Consider the following 18,483-nt stretch of genomic DNA (forward strand, 5'->3'; position numbering starts at 1 on the left):
TTGCATAAAACTGACAAAAACATCAAATATCTGCAAAATAAATTTTTTTTTTTAGCTCATTTACAGTTTCATTTTAGTGTCACACATTGTAAAACAAGTTATGGTTGGTTAAAAATACAGATTTCTAATAAGGACATGTACAGTTTTGGGCAGTTTTCATGACAGTAAACATGTAAAGTAGAATTTTTTTTCTGTGATATCTGTAATTTAACAAAAAAAACCCGTTATGTACCATTTTCCAATCCTTAATATACATAATTTTTCTTTCAATAATGGCAAATATCTGCAAAAATATCAATAATCTCTGCTGATTTAAATATAGTAACAAAAAAAAAAAAGTTTTATTTAATGGTCGAGCATGGTAAAAGAATGAATAACCATTTGTAAAAATTTTAATTTTTGACGTGGAAATTATTTACATTTTTGACATTTTTCGGGGGTGTTACCATGTAAATGAATCCTTTTTATGGCTGTGATTTTTCTAGATGTTACTTGTTATTTGACAAATCAGAGACAATTAGTAAATAACATTAAATGTTAAATTGTTACAATTGAAAAATGGTTTAAAAAAAATTTAAATATTTTTTTTTTTATACAATGTATTGCTGATAAACTTTCCCCCTTACTGGTATCATCAATTGAAAATGTCCCTTTTTATTTGGTTTATAATTAAATACCTGCAGGCCTTCAAGTACTAATATTCCCTTCAGCCAGCGCTGTATCTGAATTTTATCTCTAATTACTAAACAATAGCCTGCTATCATGCTGAACAGATGGTGAAGACGCTACTAAACATCTGCATCTAGCGTTTTCATTGTGAGCATCAGCATTTGGTTCCAAGTACTGCTGTGTTGTTTCATTTTGTTTTCCTTTTTCTCAGCTCTGCTCTTGTATGCTTTTTTGTTTTTGTCCTGAGGTTTTGATGGCACATCACTTGAACATCAGCCACCATCTTTCACTGACACTCCAGGCTACTCCAATATCACCATCCCTTGGTTTCCGAAGGTGCTGCTGATATACGACCGCTCACACACACACCTCTAAGCCTGAGAATTAAAGTGATTGATTTCACAACCAGCGGTGCGTTCGCTTTTGGCCAACAACAAGAAAACAAACCGTCACTCGTTATTCTGATAAGACTCATACCAGCTATTTTCCTCAAGTTTCCTTTCACACAGAGAACCAACCTGTCGTCTTAGACTTTGTAAGAGGAGACGGCAACATGTGCAGTCGTGGGGCAACAATGAGATTTGGCTTCATTAGTTATTGATGACCAACTAGTTACATGCTTCTCATTTGCTGTAATTACTATAAGAATGGACTGTGGTGGGCATTTGTATGTGTCTGCTCAACCGTGAAGTCCATTCTTCATTTGAACTCTCCCATGTTTTGTGTAATTGGTATCCACCGGGAAGAAATCCAGAGTCAAACCCTGAGAGACCCAATATCTCGTGGGCGATATCTGCTGTTTACAAGCTGCTGTGAGGCACGGAGATAGTGAGTCACATCGAGTATGACGCCATATTGTTTTGTAGCGTGATGGGGAAAGAGGGACTCACACCTGGTATGACGTTTGTAGTGTGACGCTGTCCATTTATGACATATCTAATCATCCCTGCGTATTCTCAAGGTTGGAATATGGAAGGAGCACAACACCTACTGCCTCTCGCTGTTACAGAGCTTTTCAGATGTTACAGGGCTCATTTTGACGCCTAAAAATCACAGTGGCCTCCTTCGTTTGTTTGGGAACGCTCACCGGATTAAACCCTTTCCTGAACCCTCTAACCCCCGTGTCGTCATCCATCCACATGAGTTTCCCCCGAGGCCGCCACTGCCAGCTCGCTCATAAACACACTCGTTGGTGGGATATTGCTGTAATTGGTCAGCTCTGCTTTTCCAAAAACGATGGATGTTGCCTGCTGGCAGAGTAGCCTCGGTCCTCTGGGGGAGGAAAGAGGGGGAATCGCATGAGGCGTCACTGTTTCGGAAAACAAATGATGGATATGACTCTCATTGTTTGTGTTTATGGCACCATCAGAAAAGGCTCCGTGTCTAGTTGCTCATCATCTACAGGTCACGTTGGAGACATTTATATACTCATGACTTATCCTGCTGTGGTAGTGGGCAACAATCAAGCCCCCATTCTGTCCTCTGAGCAGTGCAAACAGACCTGGCCGCCTAAAAAGCACTCTGTTCATATTAGTAGCTCCCCGACTCTGGAGATAAGGCTAAATAAAATTGCATAATCATTTCCCCCTTTCTGTCTGTGATGGCAGGAAGGAGTCAGACATTCTCCTGGGAGATTGCTCTTACACCAGAGTGGACTTATGTGCATGTATGTGTGCCTAATCTCCCTATTTGTACTAGACCAGCAACGCATGATGCAAATGGAAAAGGAGGTGGTTTTCACTAAATAAAGTGAAGAGGAGAAAAGCTTTTAGAGTTTTTGAGGAGCACAGGTAGATGCCGACAGTAAGTAGATTTCCAACGCCGTCTGCTAAAGAACTTATGTAAATGGTCTGTGTCTTGCTTAACAAAGTCATCAGCGGCGCCCGGAGAAAGTTGGTGAAACTGAACGAGATGAGAGGAAAAGTTTTGAAAATCAGCCGCCTCCCACCGGCCCCATTATCTTGGCCTTTATGGTAACTCAAACACCTCTCTCCTAACTGCTCTTCAGGAGTGCATTAGCTAGGGTTTATTGAACTGTGAAAACTTAAACTGTCTGCCCTTTCTCTTATCTGCTGGCTGCTACATTCCCAGTGTTTGCCCACAAACGCTGCAGCAGGCTAATGAGTTTGTCTTGTGCATATTGTTGTTTCTTGCCATTGACTTTTACGGGCTGCGGCGAGGTTTGATTACTGGAGTAGAATTAACTGAAATGTTCGGGGCAGCCACCGTTAGCCAGCAAATATCAGTGAGACGATTGTGTCATCATTTGATCACTTTGAGCTAATCGCCTCCTCCTCACTTATTACGCTGTTAAAAGCTTCCTATTGAGATTTAGCCGTTTTGCATCAGCGTGGTCATCAGCGGGGCGGAACAACTGCGACGCACTAATTGTCCCTCAATATAGGTTTGAGTTATGGCACAATGATTGCTCAGAAATGGACCACGTAATCAATGCGTAATACCACAATCCACTCACAGCCTCTGCGGTGCGGTCATATACTCTTTAATTGCTTGTTTATTGTCCACAGCTCCACTGAGCCTGTCAGCTGGGATTTATGCCGAAATCAAGTTGTGTTTTTGACAAGGGCTTAGGGACAGACAAAGGAAAACCATTGTTTTTTACGACTCCATAAACAGAATATGAGAGGAGTTGTCATGACTTCCCCTGGGAGCGCAGCAGGACAGCACATACAGTATGTATAGCGTGATCCTATGCTCTGCGCCACCTTGACAGCTTCTTTGATTCATGCAGCAAGCCAGGAGGGTTTTCTCTGGGCTGTGCAATGTTTTTTTTTTTTGCTTTTCCCCATATCTTCAAAATATCATGAAAGAATTCTCTTGACAGTGAGATGTTGGAGTTTCCATGGAGGATCTCAGATTTATACCATGTAGATGCTACTTCTGTTGTCTGAGTTGGATTTGAAACCTTCACTGCACGCCTCTGTCATGCTTCTCTCCATGATGACTCGTAGCTACTATCAATAAAAGTAGCAACAAAATACATCAAAATGAAGGATGTGATGATGAAAAAATATCACCAAGTTAATGTCATGTCGACTCCTCTGTAGTTTTTCAGACATATTTATTATTTAAGACCTCTTAACGGCCACCAGGCAGCAGGGGACCCGTTTAAACTGGTTCAAAGTGGCTCAGAGTTGCGTATAAAGACATAAATGTTTTAAACTTTTGTCAGTATGAACATGCTACACATGGTTGGATCAGTTAGATGCTCCACCATCCAACCATTCAGTTTATTTTAGAAGAAGCTTTCTTTGTGTCTGACGAGATGTAGACGGTTTGTAGCGGTTTCCATTGTTGTGGCATGAAGCATGTCCCAGTTGTTCTCTGTGAAATATGACAAAAAAACCCTAACTTTTTAAAGCATGTTTGGATTGATGATGTTTAGATTGGGGCTGCAGGGTGGCGCAGTTGGTTAGCACTGTTGCCTCGCACCAAGAAGGTTGCCGGTTCGCGGTTCACTGGAATCTTTCTACGTGGAGTTTGCATGTTCTCCCCGTGCAGTGTGGGTTCTCTCCAGGTTCTCCGGCTTCCTCCCACACAGTCCAAAAACATGTTGCGGTTAATTGGTGATTCTAAATTGTCTATAGGTGTGAATGTGAGTGTGCTTGGTTGTCTGTCTCTATGTGTAGCCCTGTGATAGACTGGTGATCTGTCCAGGGTGTCTCCTGCCTTCACCCGGAGTCAGCTGGGATAGACTCCAGCCCCCCATGACCCTAGTGAGGATTAAGCGGTGTATAGATAATGGATGGATGGATGTTTAGATTGTGTTTTAGCCAAAAGCTAATCAAAACCTACAAGATGAGTTCCCATACATGCATTCTGGCCTCATCATTCTCTGTTATAAGCTTTTCCATGTTGGAATCTTTAATAGGGGAACATTTCAGAATGTTAAGAATGAAAAAACATACAGTTTCTTTTTTTTTTTTTGCACAGGTTTTGGCTGCAATTTCATGAACAGCAACAGGTTAGAATTGCAGCTAAAAGGCCCAAACTCAGATGTAATATATGTAAACAGGGCTGGTCTCACACTGTATATAGATTCTGATAATATCACACTTTATCATCCTCTACAGCCACCAACAACTTGTCCACAACTAATAGGGTGGATTTCTCCCCCAAAATGAAGGCGATCTGTCTTTTGAAAACAGAAAAACTCAGAAGCCTTTGTGATTGTGGCTTCATGATTAACAACAAAAACCTTTTTTTTTGGTCTTTGTCTGTGTCAAACAATCACACACGATGCAGACAGTGAATGAATACTGTAAGCACATGCTTCACATGAGTTTCCACGGCCACATACTGCTCCCCCATTACGCCCAGTGAATGAATGAAAGAGGCTGCGGATAATATTAACATAAATATACACTGTACATGTGAATTTTCTCAGCACTTATGAACAGTTGGTAAAATTAACAAGGAGGTCCCATTGTCTCCTGCTATTGCGTCCATAGCAGGTCAGCGTGAGCTTCTAAAGCTGCATCTAGACCACACAGTATGAAACCTCACACACAGTAGTCATGAGCCGGCTGATCCTACAGTGGAAGCAGCGAATGAACTTTACATGATGAATGAATGAAATGTCACACAATCATTAGGTATGAGAAGTACAACAGAAATAAACAGAAAATAAAAAAGCTTTATTGCAGTTCTAGTTATGATATAAACTCAACCACACATCCCCAACATCCACACACACACACAAACACTGTAAAGAGACAGCAGCTGCCCTGCTGGATAAGCAGTGTGCCTTCAGGCGTCGTGAACTGAACACCAGACCGTGAAGATCCAAGATAAACAGGAGCTGCAGCGGCGGTCATAAATACGAGCAGTTAGATTACACCGAGCCTCAGCACTTCATACCTGAAAGGTATTTATGTACACAGTGTCTCATCCCCGCGTCCGTCCACATCCACCCACCATGTCTCTGTGGTGATATGAAGCTGCAAAAACATCAAGATTAATATATGTAATGTTTGATCCACCAACACCTCACTGAACCACTTAATTCAATCATTAGAGAATCAGTGCAGTGAAAGCGACTTTCCCTGAAGCAAGCAGCTGCCATTTCCATGTGAGTGTGTGTGAAGCACAATAGCAGTATTGATCTCTGACCAGTGTAGCCTCTGACCTCTGTGTTCAGACCATAATAAACGCTTTCAGCTGTTTGAATAATGCATGCCGGAGTGATGGAGGGCCAAAGGTACAGGGACTAATGATCAGACATGTTAGGCTACATGACTTAATTAATACATTTTCATTTTATAATTCTTCATAAAATCTGCTCCATTTTTTTCAGCTGGTAAATTAAAACACAGCTGTGTTTTGAAATATAGTTTTAATGGATGTCCAAACAGGCTTTATTATTGTTCTTATTTAATCTGCTCTGTATTACCTAAAGATTGATGTGTTCCTTTATTAACTACCCATGCACAGAATAGATGGGAGCCAATAAAACAATTGGGCGACACTGATTACAAGAGTCTCTGCGAGAAATTCACCCTAATTCATTTTAATGGCAGCAGAGCTCCTTCCTGTGGAGCTGTGAGAGGTGCTGAAATGACATAAGAAAATCCAGCAGGTTTGTATTTGTTTTTATGATTCAACAATACATAAAAGTTCTCCAAAGTAAAATCAATTTTATTGAAATTACGCACCGAAGAGTAGCTTTTCATACGTATTTCCGTCCAAATAAACGTAAGAATTCAGCAAATAGTAAAACATCCTAACCAAATACAGTGACGTTAAGGCTTAAGAGTGTCTGCCAGCTTTTTTTTTTTTTTTGTGCAGACTCAATTACCTCTTTGCATGCTGCTGTCAAAGCGGGGGGTGTGTCTAACTGTTGCTCAGCGCGCATCAGGTATCCATCCACCTCTATATAATCCTGTGATCAGAGAGCAGAGAAGCAAGACAGGGGCATCACCGAGGTGACAACAGCAGCACACAAGTCAAACAGTAAGTTACTTCGTACTTTTTTTGCTTCTTGAATTTCTAACTTCACTGCAGAAATGTTTTTTTTCCTGTTTGTTAATTTATTGAGAAGACTTTGGACGCATTTTACGCATGAATGTATACATGTGAAACAGAACCCTGGGCATCACAAAAATGATATTTTTTGGCTCCAACAAAAGTTTATCCCACAGAGGGAGCTCAAATCATGACATGTGTCGTCTCTCCTCAGATGGTCAGCATGCTGAGATCGTGGATGACGCTGGCAGCGCTCGTCGTCTGCCTGCTGGTGTGTCTGAGCGCTTTCGCGGACGCCTACCCTCCCAAACCGGAGAGCCCCGGGAGCAACGCCTCACCGGAGGACTGGGCCAAGTACCACGCAGCTGTCAGGCATTATGTCAACCTCATCACCAGACAGAGGTGAGTCAGGCGGGTTCACTGGACTCAGTTTGAACTGAAGTTATTTTATTCTTTAAAAGAAAAAAAAAAAAATCCAGAAAATAGAAAGAATTCCAAGGTGTCCAGCCATTATAGATGCTAGTAAAGTCTCCAGCAGCATCCTCAGAGCCATGTCAGGTTCAGTCAGCTCACATATTACCTGGAAAAACTGACAAACTGGCAGTGGTTTGGTGTGTTTTCCTGCTCCGGTTGGGTCAGACTCTCAGTCCACCTCCCTTGAAGTGACGGATTGAAGTTTCTGGCTCAAGAACAAGTTTACAAGCGGGGCCATGTGGGGCATCGAGCCCTCCTGTTGTGGCATGACTTCACTCACACAAGACTCGTTTAACACCTCTAAATCAAAACTTTTCAGAGTCCAGGTCTTGCTCGACAAGCCAAGCAGCACTCCTGGGTCACTGTGTTCAAGCTACAATGTACTGCCCTGCTCGTTAGAAGAGGAAATAATGAGGCGGAGGACATGAGCCTGGATTCAGACCAGATAGAACGTCTCCCTTGTTACTCTAAATTTTGTACCGGAACACCAGACATCCTAATCACTACGTTCTGTTTCCTGTTAGGAGAAAATCAGACAGAATAAAACTTAGATGTTGGTAGATTCCTACATCTCTGGTTTTTTTTTTTGCTGTGATGGAAGCCAAGTCTAATCCTTCCTCTGTAATTAAACAGGTTGGATCTGTCATTTCGTTCAAAGGACTGGGTGCTGCACAAACAAAGCCAGGTTTACTCCTCAGTGGCCACACATTGATTTTTAGTAAAGAGACTCCTAAAGATGGAGGAGATTGGTGTGTTTGCCTTGCTGGACGCTGGGCAGTGAACTTTAAAATCCCCCCTTTTTTTCTCTCAGATAATTGCACGGCTGATTTGGACTGCAGAGATTGTGAAGCGTTGCTGATAAAGACCTGCCTCGTTCACAGCTTGATGATTCTCGAAAGAACAGATAAAACTCACAGCCAGGCCGACGGGGGTCACACCAGAGCACCTGGTGAAGTGCTGACACAAGATGAATGAGAACTGACATTCAGCTGCTCTTGTTACATGTTGGTTTTTCTGCAGGTACGGGAAGAGATCAACCCCGGAGCAGGCGGTGGCGTGGCTGCTGTTCGGGGGAGATTCCAGCCAAGACACTGAACCACGGTAAGAAAAAACATGGTTTCTTCTTCATGTGCTTCAAAAAGGCTGATAGTCTACCAGTAGTGCTACACCAAAGAAGACAACTGACATTATTTAGTGGCTAAAATGAAGACAGTTCCCTGAAATTACTGAATAAAAGTATAAACTGTGCAACGCTGGTTCACTCACCAATATCCAATATTCAATAATCACCACAGTGGGACCACACTCGTGCTCCTCGCTGTGACTGAAAGTATGACACATAATTGTCTAGTCATTACTAATAAAGGAAGAAATCCACTTTAGTGAGAGCACCTCGAATGACAAGTAATTCTCAGCCCCTGCCAGCGTGGCTTCAGCATGCCGTCAAACTGCTGTAATTCCTACTGCAGGATTGGATTGCTGTTTGTGTTGCCGCTCTTGAGCTTTTTATTGTCAGACTGAGTATTGATTACACAGGCGTAGGTGTTGTTTAGGAGAGGGGCGCATTAAGTCGGGAGAGTTTTGCGAGTTGTCACGCTGGGAGTTTGAGCATTAAATGCTTCATTTCCTGAATGGTGGTGAATGTTTATGCACCAGGCAACTTAACTGTTGCATTTATTGTTTTGTTCGGAAATAACGGTTCTCTGATGATTTTCATCAGGACGTGGACGAATTAGGTTAGAACTGATTAAACCACATCATTTGTGCACATTCAGTAAGACAACAACATGCAGGTTAGCATCTAAAAGCAGCAGTAAAGTGCATTCTAGGAATATTACAGTATGAACACTATGAGCAGAGTGGCACATGCACAATGCTCATGCTCTATGAAAACTACATCTTTTTTTTTCTGGGTGGACTGACATGCATGTTTAACAGCATCAATAAATGTGAAATCCACCTGCATAACTGGAAAAACCTCTCAGCTGAGGCTATTTTAGTTGTGTTTGCATAATGAACTGATCTGTGCATGTTCTAAATACTAACATCTACACCTGATTGATCAGCATCTTTATCTTCTGATCTCATGACAGCTTTTATCCGCCTCATAATGCAGCAACAGCGTAAATGTCACGTAATCAAACTATCTTTTTCTTTTCTTGCAGCTCGGACTACGTTGATTCCTGGTAAACGACATCATCCATCCCCGACTCACCTCCAACGACCTGCACTGGACTTTGTGACTCTGTAGATTTAATTACTTCACGTGCATGCAATTTCTCTTTCTCTCTCTGTTTGTCTTCTCTCCGTACACGTCTTTGTTCTTTGGCCATAAAAAAAATGTAAATACTTTGTATCAAGAATCAACTTTACAATAAAGATGTGAGTGGGATTAAAGTATTACATAGACACACTTCTGGCGTTCAGTCATCTGTTCTAACGAGCTGCACCGACACCCTTCACCACTAGATGGCACTATACAACCAAGAAAAACGCTTTTTTTTTTTTTTTTGCAAGTTGGTGCTCGTGTATTCCTGCTCCTGCTCGGGCTCATATCGACGGCAGCGGACAGGCTTCAACTTCACACAGGGGGGGCAGCGCACCAAAACACACATTTGCCATCTCGGAGCCTTTCTTGGACATCCTTTGGGGGGGAAACAGGATCAGCGCGCAGCACCACACAGCAGCCAGTTTGGCTTTGAATCAATGGAGCTATTCGTGACAACACGAGAGCCGTTTTAGGTGAGGTCTCGGTAAAGATAGCAGTTTGTGTGGGTTGCTGCTGCTGCTGCTGCTGCTGCTGGTGGCTTCGCTGTGGTGAGAGTGACCGCATAGAAGATCCGACCTGCCACAAGAACTGATTCCTGAGGGCTGCACATCGAGGATCTAAAGGCGACAGAGCAGGTAAGAGATTCCACCTGTTTTTTTAAAATTTGTATTTCAAAAAAAAATGTTCACGGTTGGTGGGTTATATCAGCGCCGTGTCTCATGGATGTACCCCACCGTCACCTCTCGCCAGGTGGCTGCTGCTGCTGCTCACCTATTTGATCACCACTATCCTTTACTATTTCAGTCATGTGTTACTTCAGGTCTCCGTAGGAGCTCCTGAACTCGTGTTACCCGTATAAATGACATTTAAATCCCCTTGTTGGCAAACCTCACGGCGGTTACGCACGCCACGGGTTCGTGCGTCCCCCCCAGCAGCCACATGCGCTTTTCACGGCTCCAGCCTCACCGGCCTCGGGCTGTTTTTGCACCTGTGCGGGAGTCGTGACAGGTAAACACAACCGCGGTATCCATGACAACACACCTCACCGTCGTTGTGTTTTTAATCCTTAAAAAAAAAAAAAAAATGAAATCGGTGTTAATGACAAAAGACTGGCACCTGTTCCCCGCCATTGCGCATGCCCACACGTTCAGAGGGGGAGGACGTGCACAGATGTTTGGAGCAGCAGAGGGGCAGGTGCTGATGTGATGTGAGATGGAAACGTTCATACTCCTTAAGAATATAAGAAACTCAGCTCCTTATTAAGGCGAGCATTTGCATAATATGGACTATAATATGTATTATAATGAGTCTCAGTCAGAGAGGAAGATTAAATTAGTGTGAAGATGAATGTTAATGCCAGTTAAATGATCTAACGTGAAATTCTCAGTCACTTATACATTTACTGTGTTTCCATTAAACATACATGCCACCACCATTACACCCCCTTGTTTTATCTCTTGATGAGATTTATTGCTCACAAGATGAGAAAAAAAGACCAAGACAGAAATTCCTACAGCTATGAAAGCAAAACAGAATCAAATATGCCCTCCCAGTATCAAAAATAATTTAAAAACAGTCTACGATTTCAGTGCTTGCAAGGTATTCACTTACATAATATGTAATCATGACCCAGTTCCCAATGTCACTGTATCTTTAATATTAGTTTATTTCAATAAATAAACTAATTCCGTCTCCAGTTTCACACACTGTGTCATATTTCTTAGTATATTATCAATTTGAAGTTGCCCTAAGGTCCGATTATTTTTAGATCTGGGTTATACGAATACAAACATCAGTTACCACCACCCCAAATTAGCACCTAAAATAAGAAAATATCAGCAAAATCCATCAGTTTGGCCTGATTTCTTTTTATTATGATCTTGTTTATGGAAGAAATGGTTAAAGTTTCTCTCACTAAAACTGAACTGTTCTAAACTGGTGCTCGTCATCTGTTCTCAAAGAATGTTCTCCGGTTTATATTCAACCGTCATACAGTCGGGATGTTTTTTATTACTGCTGATGAAGTATTCAAATGGCAGCAGAAAAGAAATGATTGTGTTTTCTGTGGCGTCTGTGACTCAGCAGATAACTACAGAGCGACATGAAGTACATGCTGTTCTGTTTGTAGTCTGTAGAGGAAATTGAAGGCCTATTACAAGAGCATGACTTCAGTTTGCATGCAAATTTATGTCATGTCTCAGAACACTAGACTGTTGTATGTCTCTGTGTGTAGCTGGGAGGAATTTTAGGCTGTCAGCTCAGTTAAAATAATGATCCTTGGTGGTTTAGACAAAAGAGCAGCCAGAAATAATAACAAAACCATAAATCAAAATGCTTCTTAAATATAGCCAAAGACCATGTTCTCATGCAGTCGGACTAATTCTCTCTGGTAACAGTGGACTGAAGATCTCTTTCACACAAATGAGCTGATATCGGAATAATATTGTTATATTGAAGGAGTCTTTTTTAAATCAAAGCTCTTATCGCGATAAGCGTTTGTTACAGTTTCCTTAAAAGCTCCACAATATATCGCCACTTATGACAAAATGAAAATCCCACTGTTGGATTTTCATATCAAACCACAGTCAGATAGGTCTCATTTCAAAGCGCTTTCGACTGGGATTAAAGAAACTTCTGCCTTCTTATCAGTTTCTGTTTTGGAAGTGGGAGGTTTACCATAAATTTCTGCTCTGCTCCTGACAGCTTTGGGGATTGGCTACGAGATCAGCAGGTCTGGTTCTACCTCGACAGAAACGTTTCCTGAGCGCTTCTTAAGAACTCGGCTTCAAATAGAACTCTTTAGACTTTGAAAATACGTCCTTCGCTCTGAATTCTCTCTGGAAGATGTGAATACAGTTTGTGTAAGATATTAAATTGGATGGCATCAGAGGAAACGGAAGCCTTACGGTGTAGATAGAGTGACCATGACACGTCTGAGCTTCTCAGTAATGCATACTTGCCCACAAGATACAGCATTCAATGTCACGTATAGAATACTCATAATAAGGACGCACGGCTCAGTTTTACCGCTTTGATGGACTTATTGATTAATTACTGCATCAAACAGGAATTCTAATCAAGTGTAGCCGGCTTAAAGGAAGGCTGCAGGAGCTGGACCCATCCGCACTGGATTCCACTGAGAGATTAATCAGTCGTGCCTCACATAGCCTCAGCATCTTTCCCCCAACATCGACGGTGTCATTCATAAAAGTGGCCTTCTCATTACTCTCACACCTGCCGCCTCACCCCCTTCAGCACAGATCTCCATACAGAGAGGCGAGTGACGACTGCATGCTTTCATTTTGTGTGTACTGTGCTCACATGGATGGAGATTTAATAGACAAATATGATATTTGTTGCTGGGTAGTGATGGCGCAAGTTGATCCAGACTAAACTATCTTGACAAGAAGTGGATTGTTTGCTATCAAATGTGGAACATATGTTCATGGCTGCTAGAGGACAAATCCTAATGGCTTTATGATTCCCAGACTTTTCACCTGGCGTCAGAATTTTCCCTTTAAAAGTGAAATATCTTCATCTCTACTAGTTGATTAGCATAACATTTCGATGTGGAGGTCCTCTGGTTTTGGCTGCAAGGTGGCTCGGTGGTTAGCACTGTTGCCTCGCAGCAAGAAGGTTGCCGGTTCGTGTCCAGGTTTGGACAACCGGGATCCTTCTGTGTGGAGTTTGCATGTTCTCCCTGTGCAGTGTGGGTTCTCTCCGGGTTCTCCGGCTTCCTCCCACACAGTCCAAAAGCATGTTGAGGTCAATTGGTGATTCTAAATTGTCCGTAGGTGTGAATGTGAGTGTGCTTGGTTGTCTGTCTCTAAGTGTAGCCCTGTGATAGACTGGTGACCTGTCCAGGGTGTCCCCTGCCTTCACCCTGAGTCAGCTGGGATAGACTCCAGCCCCCCGTGATCCTAGTGAGGATTAAGCGGTGCATAGATTATGGATGGATGTATCCTCTGATTTTTCCTGTGCTGTCACCACTAGGTTGACATGTGTGACTTCCCAGTGATTTTGCATCCAATCCAGTGAAATTGTGCAAATATTCATGTTCTCCTTTTGAGAAGACAAGATAAAAAATAATTGCAATTCATGTAAAAACACTCTATGATGGTATGAAATTACCACTTTGATATGAAACTTGTAAGGAAACAAACATTCATTTTCTTTCTTGAAGGACATTTTTTCAGCTGCTTTTTGAAATAGAGGCTGTGTTGCTCTGCCTTTTTATTTAAAATACCTCAAAGATGTTTGACTGGATTCAAGTCTGGCTACTTTCTTGCTCAGGTCATTGTTCGTTTTTTTTTTTTTCTTCTGTGTGATTTTGTGCTTTGGATTGTTATTGTACTGGAATGTTTGTCTACTTCAAAGCTCCTGCAGACTGGGAATCATGCTGTCAGTCAGTATTTTGGTGTATCCACAGGCATTCATGGAGCCATCTATATATACTTTTGCACTCATGCAGCCCCATATCATCATGCTTCCACCTCCATGCTTCACTGTCGGGACTATACATCCACTGCAGTAGTCTTTGCCAGATTCAAGCCACTCTATGGACTCTATCTGAAATGAACAAATAAATCTTGGTCTCATCTGACTGTAGGGATTATAGAGGTTCATGTTGCACAATGACCTTTCCCCTCCTGTTACAGAAACTCTCATTTCCAATGATAACCACCATGTCAAGTCTGAAGCATTTGCTCGCCTGTTTTCAGGAGCAAAACTGTGAAAGAAGTCTTTTGTTCATTACATTATTTTCGGAGGATGTCTCCTGCAGCTCTGATTGGTGGCACTATGGCTCCTGATTACTGCTGCAACTATGCTTCCATTGATCCTTAAGCAGTCACTGATCCTCCTGCATCTATGTGAAGTCTAACAAGCAGATTTTTGAATTCCTCTAACAATTCTTTCTTATGTGGAGCCATGATGCAGACATGTAGATAGACACAACAAAAAGAACCCAAAGTGAGCAAGTTCTGCTGATCACAGCTCATTTTATAACCGTCTTCAGTTAGACTAATTGGATATTGCAGGTGCTCTTAGTTTAGTTTTAGTGATTACATGTTTTGTAACTCGTGTGTCAGTGCTCCCAGGTGTATTCGCTTTGTTGCACAGAGTTTCTACTCTGGGGCCTGCATTTGAATCTCTCTGCAGTGTTTGTGTTTGACTGTTGATGAGATGAAATACTCAATGCAAATAATGCTGTTATTGTGAGGTGATGCAACTTGAAACCACTTGACATTTAAGTGACTTTCCATCGGGGCCTAATCTCCTTTGCTGTACGTTGAATGCTCTGTCAATGTCAGCTAAATACATAGACTAGCGTATGTGACAATGTCGGCCTATTTGCTTGTAATATGCAGACCTTAACCTTTGGTTTCTCTCGCTGGAGATTCGAGTGACATTGAAACACTTACATTCATATTCCTTATTCCATCATGGCTGCGTTCTCCGAGAAAAATGACAAAAGGACCAGGGATCCTTTAATGAAATCTGGGCAGGGTGAGGATTGTAAATGTTCCTCTTGGGCACCTCGCAGCACTTCCCCTCGGTCCTTTCACCTCTCACTGATACGTACATGACATTTAATTCTAATTACAGTCGGTGTCAGCAGAAGGGAAAAGACGGACGCACAACACCGACACGATCAGGATTTATTAAATGTCTGGTTTTCAAGTGGAATCGAGGGATGATGGTAAATTGTTGTCATGCTGTTTATAAAAGAGGAAAAAAATATGATTAATTACACAGGAGATAATCAACTTGACTCTTGATTTCTTACTGTGAGAGAATCACAGAGTAGCTTATGTGGCTGAAATGGCCAATGAGTCCCCGAAGCTATTAGCGGATGGTTAATCATTTACAATTAGATTTTTCAAGGCCTGTTAAGATAAAGTTTCATTCAGGCTCAGTCTGTACTCCTGGAAAAATACATCAAGTGTTCTTTTCCCTGCTGTTTATTCCAGCAGCCAGACAGTAGTACACTGCGTTTATTAATATGCACGTGGGGAGCTGAGCACACCTTTAGTTTGAAATCAGTCAAGCGTGCAGCACTTACTGGCTTTAAACTGCTTTTGAATTTATCATCTCCTTCAAAAGACCTCCACGCACTGTTTTGATTTGTGGAGGCATTTGTAGTGACTTGGATGTTAATATGATCCCCAGAAGGCAATATGGAGTGAACTGCTCTAATTTCTTCTTCTTTTTTTTTGTTTTTGTTGAGAAAGATGGAGTCTAGAATTTAGTTTGACAACAGAGAAGCACAAACATGCTGCTGTTTCCTTCAAGATACTTCAGAAACATAAAGAAGCTTTTATGGTAGGTGACGCCTGAACAGTTAGTGAACAGAAAGTGTGTCTTTCTGTGTAAACTACATCTTAATGTGAGTTTTGTCAAATGCTATTTTTCATGACTTTTAACAGCAGAAAAATCCATTTTAGCCGCTTCCATTGTCTTGTGCACTCAGATAAAAACACAGCTATCTGTGTGATTAAGTACCACTAACCCTTACATTCAAGTTCAACATGAGTATTTTCATTCAAGATTCTCATTATTTATCATTGGGATTTTTTAAAGCGAGAGGCAGAATGTTCTCCCTGTCGCTGTTCATGCTTTTTTTTCCTCACTACTGATGAAACTGTTCAGGATTTCTAGAGCTGTGAAAAAAGGTTCTTCTGTAAAGTCTAATTACATGCTGTGCTCAGCCAAAGAGAAGCAGTTTTTTTTTTCTTTTTAATCAAAGTCAATTTTTCCCCCTTAAAATTCATTACAGACCTCAAATCCAATAGTGCCGTTAAAACCTTACGTTCGACTGGTGAGCTCTGTCAAAACGTATTTCCAGGCTGCTGTGTGAATGCTACGCCCTTTTCTTCAGATATCATGCTGATATAAAATCATTTCTTCAGATAAAGAGCAACCCTGTATTGAAGTGTAGCTCCAACCTTTTAATAGACCCAATTTTAGCTCCAACTTATTATTATTTTACGCATTTTCCCTTGTTGCCATGGCGAAGCGCCGGGGAAAAAGGCGAAGAGCTGCTCATGGTTGTCTTGGATACGACAGTTTTCCCTTGTAAAGTAATGAGAGGAGCTGAACCTGTGGGAGCACAGGGTTATTTTTAGGCCTGACGCCAGCCTGCATGTGTGGATTAAGACTTGTTTGGTTGCTGGTGCGTGCGTGTGTGTGTGTGTGCATGTGTGTGTGTGTGTGAGCATGTTTACAGGCTTGAATGCAGCCTCACTGTGTGAACAGCTCAAGGCGTTTTACACTTGGCATACAAACACCTGAGCCACTGCTTGTGACATCGCTCCAGGCCCAAATGTGCTGCTAGATTCAGTTTATAAAAAAAAAAAAAAAAAAAAGCATCTTTGGATATGAGCTTTCTTTGCACTTGTATGTTTCACATGTCTGCAAGCGATCCCTGGAAGGAGATAGTCGCTTCCATCAGCTCCTTGCTGATTGAGAAATATGTATGATAAAATAATTTACCACGCTACATGGGTTTCCTTTGCTTGCAGTCCTTCCCTTTAACACTCTCTGTAGCAACCGTTCCCTTGAATTTCAGGGATATTTTCAAAACAGCAAAGCTTCGACCTTTGCACTCATTATTGGTTTTGTAAGATTTGTGTAATGCAGGAATTAAAACTTTGTTTTTTCGCTGGAAATATTTGGTCAGGTGCTTTAAAAATGACTGGACATATAATTACAGATCAGTGTGCGCACGGATCACAAAAACGGCACACACACACACACACACACACACACACAGCTGGCCTCTTGTTTTAATAGAGTGACAGCGCTGGAGATGATAGCAGGTTGGTAAATGTGATGTCATGGCAGCTGTGCTTTTGAGCTGCTCTTTTCCCGCAATACAGAAAAGGAAGATGGAGATTGGTGTGAGCATGTGTGTGCCAGTTGACTAATGGAGACAGAAGGAAAATCAGTCAGAGAGCAGAGACAGTTTAGATACAGTAGCGACAGGCTGACCCACGAGTTGCACAACCGCAGAGTCTTTTTTCTTTTTGCAGCAAAAAAGGCAATTCAATGACAGATCACTTATTATTTTCACACTGGGCCAAATTCACCATTAGCTTTAATGGTTTTTTTGAGAATAGCTATTAAATCCTTGATTGTGGAGCTTGATTACTGGTTATACGTTACGGGCTTCACTCCAACAAAATGACACCAATTACCAAGAAAACACCACCACTGGTTATGACTGCACCGTCATTAGATCAGGGCTAATTTTACCCCATCAGTGATATAAACACCGAGCGGCAGAGTGAAAGAGCTGAGAAGATCCTGTCCCCCTGCCCCTCCTGCCTCCCTCCCAGCTCTCCTCCCTCCCCTACACCCCCCCCAGTGTGTCAGCCAAGCCCCAGCACGGTCAAGCTCTGCAGCAATCGGCTTTGACTTCTTAGCGGCCGTGTGGTCTCTGCATACTTTTAACAAGCTCTGTCATTTCACAGTGCAAACACGGGATGCCTCGGATAAGCTTGAGGAACTGGTATGTGGTATTAAGGACCTGATCCATAGATCGGAGTTTTTTTTTTTTCTTTTTTCTAAAGCCCCGGGTGCTCTACTGTCTAAGAATGTGCTTCAATGTCACACCAGTAGAAAGACTTACTGCCGTCCCCACCAGTGATACAATGGACCAAAAGTCAGAAAACAGAGTGAAATTTTAATTTAAAGATGATGGAAATATACTGAGCTTTTACTAACTATAGACTGTCTATGAAAGATGGGTGTAACCTTTGGGATAAAGTCAAAGTTGAAGTGCCTTAATCCTCTGAGCCCTGAAACCCACCAATAGGTTTTAAAAGCATGGTAACGTTTTTTTGTTTTTTTTTAAAACACCAAGCATACATCATTTCACAGAAGGAATGATGCAACTACACGGTGGTCCTTGGGCTACTCATCTATGATGCACGGTTCCATCAGGAAACCTGGACAAATCTAAGCTTAACATGTGATATTGCATCAGAATCACTCCGAAGTCAAAATGTACATTTACATTTTCATTTAAATTGACTTTGTAAAATAAAGAAAGAAAAACTTCTGCACTCCAACTGTAAAGCCAT

General features: G+C 41.9%; 1 protein-coding gene across 2 annotated transcripts; it reads left to right on the top strand.

The window, feature by feature from the left end:
- Window positions 1–979: 979 nt before the first annotated feature.
- pyyb (peptide YYb) lies at window positions 980–9,541 on the top strand. 2 transcript variants are annotated; one of them, XM_008289804.1, is made up of 5 exons: window positions 980–1,005; window positions 6,478–6,642; window positions 6,869–7,056; window positions 8,149–8,229; window positions 9,294–9,541. In XM_008289804.1, exons 3-5 carry the CDS (start codon window positions 6,869–6,871, stop codon window positions 9,316–9,318), a joined length of 294 nt encoding a protein of 97 aa, XP_008288026.1. In that variant the 5' UTR covers window positions 980–1,005; window positions 6,478–6,642; the 3' UTR covers window positions 9,319–9,541. The 2 variants fall into 2 exon arrangements, with proteins under 2 accessions (XP_008288026.1, XP_008288025.1); XM_008289803.1 differs by lacking the exon at window positions 980–1,005 and adding an exon at window positions 6,208–6,268.
- The last annotated feature ends 8,942 nt before the right edge of the window (window positions 9,542–18,483 follow it).

The sequence above is a fragment of the Stegastes partitus genome, unplaced genomic scaffold (genome assembly GCF_000690725.1).
Source record: "Stegastes partitus isolate 25-593 unplaced genomic scaffold, Stegastes_partitus-1.0.2 Scaffold637, whole genome shotgun sequence".
NCBI lineage: Eukaryota > Metazoa > Chordata > Actinopteri > Pomacentridae > Stegastes > Stegastes partitus.

Excerpts from the sequence above, each read along its gene's own strand:
- pyyb (XM_008289804.1), top strand. The coding sequence starts at position 6,869 with ATGGTCAGCATGCTGAGATCGTGGATGACGCTGGCAGCGCTCGTCGTC. Across the intron at positions 7,057-8,148 it reads AACCTCATCACCAGACAGAG|GTACGGGAAGAGATCAACCC; the intron begins GTGAGTCAGGCG and ends GTTTTTCTGCAG. Across the intron at positions 8,230-9,293 it reads AGCCAAGACACTGAACCACG|CTCGGACTACGTTGATTCCT; the intron begins GTAAGAAAAAAC and ends CTTTTCTTGCAG.